Here is a 10,231-nt window from a genome sequence, read left to right on the forward strand (position 1 = left end):
TAACTTTCATCCCCTTTTTATGATAATGATGTTTTTTTTTTGCAATGAAAGTAAAATGCATATGGTTTTAGTAGCTCATACAATTTTCTCAATCAATTCAATAGAATACCCAAAAACAAAATTCTTAGAAAATCCTTGTTGTTTTTCACAAAAACTTATTTTCTATATGTATGTATGTTGTAACGAATGCAAAAAATTTTCAAAATTTTCTAGTTCTTTTCCTAATTTTCAACAAGCAAAAAGTAACATGAACAATTGGGATCAAAAGGAGCTAGGCATAAGCTATTCACATCATCCAATCACAATCCATATCTATACTATATACCAAGAAATATAAAGATGCAATATATATATATATATATACCAAAATGAAAGTGCAAAAGTAAAGATAACTAGAAGCAACTAATATATACCGAAAGTACTAAACAGCAGTGCATAAGTCAAAGTACTAGAAATATCCACAAAAAGCATAATAAAGCTAAAAACAAACTAAATGACAAGTGTTAAAGAGAGAATGTTTACACCCAATAATCGTAGATCCTCCCCCACACTTAACTCGTGCACTGTCCTCAGTGCTCAAAATACTCAATCGAGGGGGGGGGGGATCAACCATGAGAAGCTCCACCGTCAGATGGTGGTGGGTGGGGTGATGCTGATAGACAATGAGGGCTCGGGATGTCTCTGGGGTGGCCTCAACTGCCGGCTCCTCAACTCTAGGCTCCTCAGCTCTATGAACTACTGCCTTCTCAACCGTGGGCTCCGCTGGTCTCCTCTCAGGTGTCTCGAATGCCTGGCCAGCTTCAGCTACTGGCTCCTCAGATGTAGGCTACTTGGCCTCAGGCTCTGGTGTATCTGGAGGAGGTGGCCCAGGGTCTCTACCCTCAAACTTTGCCACTATCCACTGGAAGTGGCGGGTGTTGCGGCGTTCGGATCGGTGGACGGCCTGAAGGATCTCCCGGCACAACTCATATGGTGTCTGGGGTCGGGGTGTGGGTACGGGAGCTGTATGAGGTGCTGAGGGTTCTGTTGCTGATGATGGGGGCTCGGTGGTCTTCCTTTTCGTTTGCGGCGGTCCGTCATAGTCGCCGTATAGCAGAAATGGCTGCTTAATGATGTAGATAGACGTCCGGTCTGTTGGGCGTCTCTCTACTCCAGATAGAGCGGCGAATTTGGTGATCAGTGATGGGAAGGGAATGTTGTATTTCTGCTATTGGTTCACCTTCATCATCGACTCTCTGATAAGGGGAAGAACAGAGATCCTCTTTCCCTCCAAAATAGCCCATAGCAAGACTACCACACGGACTCTGATATGCGTGGCATGCGTGCTCAAAAGAATGTAATCGGCAATGATCTACTGCCAGATCCTTGCCTTAGAGTTTAGGTCAGTGCACACAATGCTCAATGGGACTGCCTGGTCTTCCTTGCTATACACCCATCTAACCTTAGGCTGGCCAATCTTTTCCAGAACCACATCCAAAGAAATCTTGCACGTTGTCATATCCTTCATTATTTGAGTGTAAGCGTCACGAGCCGGAGGAATATGCGAAGTATCTAAGAGGGACTCTAAAGCAGTATCAGAGGTGTCCAGGGTGACACCTCTTAGAAAAATAGTTTGGGCATCCCTCTTTAGGAAATTTGCATAAAATTCCTTGACCTGGTGTTCATTTACTTCCACCGGATCGAATTTTACAAATTCCCAATGATAAAAATTTAATCTGTTTAGGATTTGATCTGCATATTTCTCAGGCAGGTTTAGCTTTCTCTCACAATGAAAGCCCTGTTTTTTCAGTTTCTTGTATTGTTCTTGGGCTTCGGCATTAATGAATGTTTCCGGTTAGTTACTCGGCGGCACAGGAGGAGGATGAGCCAAAGGATTGGCTTTCTCCTTTCCTTTGCGGGCCATCCTGAAAAAAACAAAAACAGAGTACAACTCAGGAGAAACAGATAAAAAAAAATCACAGAAGAAAGAAGGATATAATCAAGCAATTCAAGTGAGAGCCAGTTAAGATAAACAAATGCTCAATCAGGGAAAAACAAGTATAAAGCATTCAAATGTTCAAAAGATAATGTATTTTCCCAAAATCAAGCAACCTAAGTAACAAATGAATGAGTGAACAAACAATGAAAGCATGTATATGACTTAGGCGCATTATGTAAGTGAATTGAGTTGGAAAAAAGTTGATTATTGCCTTGTTGCATTTGAATTCAAAGTGCTATAAAAAATTATGCACAAAAGGCAATAATCAACTTAGCAATTTAAAGCACCTGCTTATTCATGGAATAAAGTAGTAAAATAGTCACATAGCCAATCCTTGTTCCCAAAAGCAATGTCAATTGAAATCAGATTCATTGCTTAAAAAGATTTACAAGGGACAAGTAATTGTACATGATCATTTATGTTCAAGAACATATGAATAAGCAGTTAGTCAATTTATCAAACAAACATTTTATGTACGGCTGCAAAAAGCACTAAACAGATTTGAAGATGGATAAGTTTCAAGCTAGTTTGTGTTAAAGCAAAAAGGCATGGTAGTCAGCACATAATACAGTGAATCAGCATGCTATGCACTTAAAAGTACCAAATAGAATGATCAAAACTATGAATTTCAATCCAATTTGGTTTTAAAAACAAAATCAGCAATGAAGAGCATAGTTGCCATAACTTCAGCACTTCTTTTTGCACCACTTCTTTCATTGTTGGATTCAATCTTCGTTGTGGCTGTATTGAGGGCTTGGTATCCTCCTCAAGAAGGATTTTATGCATGCACATTGAAGGGCTAATCCCCTTTAAATCTGAAAGTATCCACCCTATGGCATCCTTGTGTTGCCTCAACACATTGATGAGCTTTTCTTCTTATTCTTCACTGAAGCTTGAGTTGATGATTGCTGGATATGTGTTATTGCTCCCCAAGTAAGCATACTTCAGTCTTGGAGGTAAGGTTTTCAACTCCAGCTTTGGTGCTTCCATCTTCTCTTTGTTTGCCTTGTCTAGCATGATTGAGCCTTCTATGATTTTTTGTGGTAGTTCATCACATGATGTTTGTTGATTTTGCTCCATTTCTTCTTCACATTGTTTTTCTTCTAGGACTCTTTGAACCAGCTTCTCCATTGTGTCTACCATCATGCATTCACCAATGGACTCCTTTGGGTAGCTCATTGCAGTGAAAACATTGAACACCATCTTTTCTTCATATAGCCTTAGGAATAGTTCTCCCTTTTGCACATTAATTATTTTCCCAGCTATTGCCAAGAATGATCTCCCAAGTATGATTGATGTATTAGCCTCTTCCTCCATGTCAAGCACTACAAAATCTGCTGGAAAAATGAACTCTCCCACTTTAACCAACAAGCCTTCCACTACTCCATAGGAAAACTTGAATGTCCTATCAGTTAGTTGGAGTGTCATCCTTGTTGGTTTGGCCTCTTCAATTCTCATTCTCTTTATCATGGCCAAGGACATAAGGTTAATGCTAGCTCCCAGATCACACAATGCTTTCTCAATGCTAATATCCCCTATGATGCAGGGGATTTGAAAGCTCCCAGGATCTTTCATCTTTTTGGAAAGCTTCTTTTGTATGATGGCACTACATTTCTCCGTGAACACTACAGTTTCCTTTTCTCCCCAGTTTCTTTTCTTTGTCATAAGCTCTTTTAAGAACTTGGTATAGAGTGGCATTTGCTCTAGTGCCTCAGCAAAAGGTATGTTAATTTGAAGCTTCTTAACGATCTCCAAGAACCTAGAAAACTGGCTATCCTTCCCATCTTTTTTTAGCCTTTGTGGGTAGGGTATTTTTGGTACATAAGGCTTCAAGACTTAATTTGGTGGACTAGAGCAGGTGTCTCTTCTCCCTTCTTGGTTTTTGAGTCATTTGTAGCCTCTTCTTCTTGCAAGTTGTGGCTTGAGGATGTCTCCTTCACCACCTTTCCACTTCTTAGTGTGATAGCCTTGCATTCCCCTCTTGGATTGGTCATGGTGTCGCTGGAGAATATATTTGTAGGTATTGGTATCTGCTTGGATAGGTATCCTAATTGTGATTCCAGTTTTGAGATTGCTGCCCCTTGGTTCTTTATGTTGGATCTGGCCTCCTCTTGGATTGAATTTATCTTTTTTTCAGCTTGCAATTGTCTCTCTGCAACAGTGGCAATATCCCCTGCCATTCATGCCATCATAGCTTCCAATCTTGCAAAGTTTCCACTGTTATCACATGGTTGTGGGGTTGGGGTTGATACATTTTGGGAATGGTTGCTGTGTGGTTGTTGGTTTGAGTGGTAAGGGGTATTATGGAGTTGTGATAGGGTCTATGATTGTTAGATTGATGGTTGGGGTTGTTGTATTGGTTAGAGTGGTATGGTTTGTGGTCTTGGGTATGATTTTGTTAGTTTTTCTAACTAAAATTTGGGTAGTTCTTCCAACCTGGGTTGTAGGTTTTGGCATTGGGATCATATGGTTGTTTAGATGAATTATTCATATAGTTGGCCTGCTCTCATTCACATTCAACTTCTGGGCTATCTCCTTCTTGCATAGGTGCTTGAGCTTTGATGGATAAAACTTGATTCTTCTCCATTTGCTTGGTTTGAGCTGCTAGTTGAGCTGTGATCACCTTGTTTTGAACCAGCAGAGCATCCATATGGTTGAGCTCCATCACTCCTCTCCTTGGGTTTCTATCGGAGGCATAGAAATACTCATTGTTGGCCACATTTTTTATGATGTCTACGGCTTCTTCAATTGTCTTCTTGGTATTGAGGGAACCTCCTGAAGAGTGATCTAAGGCTTTCTTTGCCTCTTGTGACAATCCTTCATTGAAAATGTGTAACTGTACCCATTTATTGAACATGTCTGGAGGGCACCTTCTTGTCAACTCTTTGTATCTCTCCCATGCTTCATAGAGAGTCTCTCCATCTTGTTGTTTGAACAGTTGTACCTCAGTTCTCAGCTTGATGATTCTTTGTGGAGGGTAGAACTTAACCAAAAACTTATTCACCACCTCTTCCCAAGTTGTCAAACTGTCCCTTGGGAAGGATTCAAGCCATTTATATGCTTTGTCCCTGAGAGAAAAGGGGAACAAAAGTAGCCTATAAGTGTCAGGGTGAACCCCATTAGCCTTCACGATATCATAGATTCTAAGAAAGGTAGATAGGTGTTGGTTTGGATCTTCTTGAGCATTTCCTCCAAATGAACAACTATTTTGAACAAGGGTGATTAGTTGTGGTTTGAGCTCGAAGTTGTTGGCATGAATAGTGGGTCTCAAGATGCTGCTCCCACAATTTCCAGGATTGAGATTGATATAAGAGCTTAGTACTCTCCTTTCTTGTGGGGGAGCATGATTGCCTACAACCTCCTCTTGATGGTTATGTGCTTCACCCTCCATGTTTTGGGTTGGAATATCTTCTTCTCCTTCTTCACCAACTACCCCCTTTCCTCTTGCCACTGCTTCCCTTCTCAACCTTAGGAATGTCCTTTCCGATTCAGAATCATAAGAGGTTGCAGCTCCTCTTCTCCCTGTCATACACAGCAAAACAAACACTGAACTGAAATGAACACCCTCTTGAAAGAAGGGTGGTGAGTTAAAAGTTAGTTGAAGCAAAGTGTCAAACAGTTAGTGTGCTTCTTGTTAGAATGAATATATATACAATTGATAATTGAGATTCCACTAGAAAAAATAAAGAAAATAAGGGCTGAAATTAAAGGCAATAACAAAGTAAAGAAAATGCTTAATCTAAATACCCATCAACTTAATCATTGTCGATTCAAAATCAATCCCCGGCAACGGCGCCATAAATTTGATGAGCTAGAATTTCATTATAATGAATATAATGAATCCGTTCTTGGCAAGTATACCAAATTGTCGTCAAGTAATAACTCACAATAGAGTGAGGTTGAATCCCACAGAGATTGATTAATTGAACAACTTTAGTTAATGAGTGATTTAGTCAAGCTAATCAATAGGAATTGTTGGGTGCAAAATTCTAAATAGCAGAATTATAAATCACTTAAAGATAAAGGAAAGCAATAAAGTGCAGAAATATAAATTACAAAAATGTAAAGTGCTGAAACATAAATGACTGAATTATAAATGGAGAATGGGTAATAGCAGAAATTAAAGAAAGCTATAAAGAGTAGGGAAGATAAGAATAGGGGAAATTCAATGGGATTAGAAGATGTTGCTCTCTTTGGATCAAATCTAGATCATCTCATCTTCAATCATGCAACTCATTGACCTCTTGGCAATCATGATTGATTGAGCCCCAATTCTTTGGTGATTCAATCTCTCAAATCTTGATAATTAGCCAATTCCTTGGTCTAATTGCTCATGAAGAGAGATAAGCTTGGTCCCTAATTATACAACACATCCTGATAGATCCAAATAGTGAGTGGATTTCATGTCATCATATCCAATCCCAAAACCTAGATCTACTCAAGTGTGAGAAGGAATTTCAAGCATGGTTTCATGTTTCCTTTTCTAAGGTTCCCATGAAACCCAATTTGCATTCAACCTCTTTTTCAAGATGATTGAATACTAGACTTGAGAAACGAAATTCCTTCTAGCAAATCAAAGAGAGATGAAAAGAAGAAGAAATTTACTATCATTAATCCATCAAGTACAACAGAGCTTCCTCTCCCAATAAGAGGGAGTTTAGCTACTCATAGCTTAGAGAAAAGTACAAGAGATGGAAGAAGATGAAGTGAAGTAAAACTAAACTAATTCCTTCTACTAGCCAACCAACTAACCCCTTTTTCAGTACTCTCAAGGGGTATTTATACTACTCCTATTACTAGAAATGAAAATTACAAAAAGAAAAAGAAAATTACAATTGAAATTTAAAGGAAAAACTAATCAAATTGAGACATGTGGCTGGCGTGTGAGCAGCGTGCCATGCCCAGCTCCTCAGCTTGGCTTGGCGTGCCACGCCTGGCTTCCAAGTGGCACGCTCCCCTTGTGCAGCTAGCCTGGCGTGCCACACCTTCGAACTCAAGTGGCACGCCCATTGTGATTTCTCCCTTCTTCCTCTCTGAAACTTGAACTAGCGTGGCACACCCAGAACTGGCGTGCCACGCCTTCAGCGAAGCCCTCCTTCTTCTCTTCTGGTTAATATAACTGGCATGCCATGCCCAGAAGTGGCGTGCCACGCCCTTGTTGAACTCTTCATCTTTCTTCTCTGGAAAGTAGAACTGGCATGCCACACCCAGGTCTGGCGTGCCACGCCCTCAATAAGGCCTTCATTCTCTTCTATAGAAAGTTGAACTGGCATGCCACGCCCAAGTCTGGCATGCCACGCCTTCAATAAGGCCTGATTATTCCTCTCTGAAAAGTTGAACTGGCGTGCCACGCCCAGGTCTGGCGTGCCACGCCTTCAATAAGGCATGATCATTCCTCTCTAGTTCAGTAAGCTGGCGTGCCACGCCCCAAACATCAAGTGGCACGCCCATTGACATTTTGCCTTGGCGTGCCACGCCAAAAGTCCCAAGTGGCACGCCTTCGAGGAAGCCTTGTCTCTTCTTCTCTGGAGGCTTGTATTGGTGTGCCACACCTTCGATTTGGCGTGCCAGGCCCTTGTTGGAGCTTCACTTACTCTCTTTGGTCAAATGAACTGGCGTGCCATGCTCAGACTCAAGTGGCATGCCCATAGTGGTGTTGAGGGCTCATGAGCTTGGCGTGCCACACCTCTAGTACCAAGTGGCACGCCCATTGATTCTTTGACTTGGCATGCCATGCCTAAAGTCTCAAGTAGCACGCCCATAATGGTGCTTCCTCCATTCTCCTCTGCTCAGTTGTACTGGCGTGGCACGCCAAGTCGTGGATGATAGGGTTGACGTGCCACGCCCTTTATAAGTCTTCAAGGATCCTTCTCTGGAATTTGTAGTTGGCGTGCCACGCCTGGCATTGGCGTGCCACGCCCAAAGTAAGGCTTGGAGTCCCTTTTCTGGAAAAGATAACTAGCGTGCCACGCCTGGCCTACGCATGCCACGCCCGTTGTGGTTCATCTCCTTGGCGTTCCACGCCTGGCCTTGGCGTGCCATGCCCATTGTAAGCTTCATGGACTCTTTCTGGAATTGATAACTAGTGTGCCACGCCTGTAATTCATCATGGGCTCTCCTCTGGAATTGATAACTCGCATGCCATGCCCTATAGCTGGTATGCCACGCCCATAGAAGCTCTTTCACTTTGCTCTCTGGACTTGATAGCTGGCATGCCACGCCCAATAGTTGGCATGCCACGCCCAGTCAATTTATTGGCGTTTGTACCAAGTGACACGCCCAGTACAGATGCCCAGCTCCCTTCTCTTGCTTCCTTCCTCTTTTATTGCTATTTTCACCTGAAATTCAAACAAGATCCCTTTTAAATCAATGTACCGTAAAATTCATCATTTAATTCAAGTAATTGTATCAATTGAATGAGAATTCACCAATTCTATGGTCCTTTTAGTTAAGAGAAAGTGGTAGATGATGCAAGTCATCAATATCCTATTAGTGGAACTCTCAAGCTACTTGAGGACTACTAGATATAAATATTTTAGACTGAACCAGAATTCATCATTGTGTACTTCTTTTGAATCATTATCACTTATGTTTATCATTTATTTATCTTAAGTTCAAAAGCCCTTTATTATAACTTGAGTCACCTGAGAAAGCATTTTTAAAGTTTTTTAAGTCTACCGAAGATCTCAGAAGCGGTTCCTTTCAAGTTATAACTCAGAATGTGCTTTTAAAAAACTTATACAAACTTGCTGATCTTTCAAGCTAACATATACTTATGTGTGTGTGTGCTGCATACAAGTTCAAAGATTTGAAAATATTTTATGTTTTTTTTTTTCAGATTAAAAATAACTAAAACATAATTCAACCCCCTTTTCGTGCATTTTTTACAACTTTACATTTATCTGCATCTATCAATTGATGGGTGTGATGATATGTACCATCATTATGAAGGTCCTCAACCACCATACCGCCCCTAGCAACCCACCCTTAACATTCCTTTGAGGTTTTATATACAGTTGGAGAGAATGCCTTATCAAGTGCTCGTTGTTGTGAAGAAATCTTAGGGTATCTTTTCCTTATTCTTAAAGTTGGAATTGCTCGTTGTTGTCATCTCTAAAGATTGAGACTTGTTATAATATCAATGAGGAGTCTCTAGGTGTATAAAGTGATTGTTGTTACGGTGGTTTGTGAAGCACTTATTTCAAGCTCGATAGATGGTGGATAAATCTTCAGCACAATTGTATGAAGCACTGGATGTATGTAAGAATAAAATCCACGATTTCAATCTGTCTGACTCTATCTCTTATTTAATTGCAATTTACATTTTAAAATGGTGTGAAAACTACGATTCCTTATAAGTTCCTGAAGTTCACTTTTAAGTCCTTGGAAAGTATTAGTAAAAGTCCATTTGTACATTTAATTGAAGTAAACTTCTGTTGAATGAAAATTTATCATTATTTAGTATTCATCAATTTGCTACTTCTTGAGTATCTTATTAGAAGAATGCTAGGGGCCAGCAATTTTTGTGATTTGTAGCCATCAAATAACCATCAAAGTTGTTGGCCCCCTAGACTTTTCCATCTTGTTATTAGTTAACACTTTAGATATTCTTTCACAAGTCTTTTAAAGACTAAGAGTGACTCAGATTGGATCAAAGACGAATGTAAGAGTTTTGAATATTTTTTCTTAAAGTTATTTTAAGACTAGAAATAGCTATTTGATTAGCTACAATGAAATTGAAAAGAATGAATTGAAAAACTCTTTACATCTTTTGAGATATTATTTAAATATATTATCTAAGGTATATAAACTATCTCAAATTTACAAGAATGTGATTTGGACAAAGATATGAACCAAAATATTTAAATTACAAATTGTTTCTTGAATCTCTTTATAGATGAAAAGTGTAAAAAAGAAAAGAAGAAATAAAGATTTCAGAATGAATATAATCTATTTTTATTTTTGCAGCACTTAAGTCTGTTTCTTCTGAATTTCAAAATCTTATATTTATAGACATGAAGTCATTAAATATCGAGTATCATATTTCAATTTAATTCCACCTTTATTTTTAATAAATTATGGAATTAACTATTGACATTAATTTTTTTTATCTCTAATATTCTTATAAAGAATAAAATTATAGAAGATATAATAAATCTTCCGAATTCCTCTTCTGTATTTATTTTAAACTCATAAATAAAAAAATAGAAATCTTAAATCTTCTTTCTATTTACATATTGCATTTTTTGTTTG

The 10,231-nt window shown here is 39.3% G+C and overlaps 1 protein-coding gene across 1 annotated transcript; it reads right to left on the bottom strand.

The window, feature by feature from the left end:
* Window positions 1-2,854: 2,854 nt before the first annotated feature.
* Window positions 2,855-3,643, bottom strand: LOC148570686 (uncharacterized). Its single transcript, XM_088507139.1, has one exon. The coding sequence runs from the start codon at window positions 3,641-3,643 to the stop codon at window positions 2,855-2,857; it is 789 nt and encodes a 262-aa protein (XP_088363265.1).
* Between the last annotated feature and the right edge of the window lie 6,588 nt (window positions 3,644-10,231).

Source organism: Arachis ipaensis, chromosome B3, assembly GCF_059453495.1.
Source record: "Arachis ipaensis isolate K30076 ecotype BB chromosome B3, ASM5945349v1, whole genome shotgun sequence".
In the NCBI taxonomy this organism is placed as follows: Eukaryota; Viridiplantae; Streptophyta; class Magnoliopsida; order Fabales; family Fabaceae; genus Arachis; species Arachis ipaensis.

Excerpts from the sequence above, each read along its gene's own strand:
- LOC148570686 (XM_088507139.1), bottom strand. The coding sequence starts at position 3,643 with ATGACAAAGAAAAGAAACTGGGGAGAAAAGGAAACTGTAGTGTTCACG.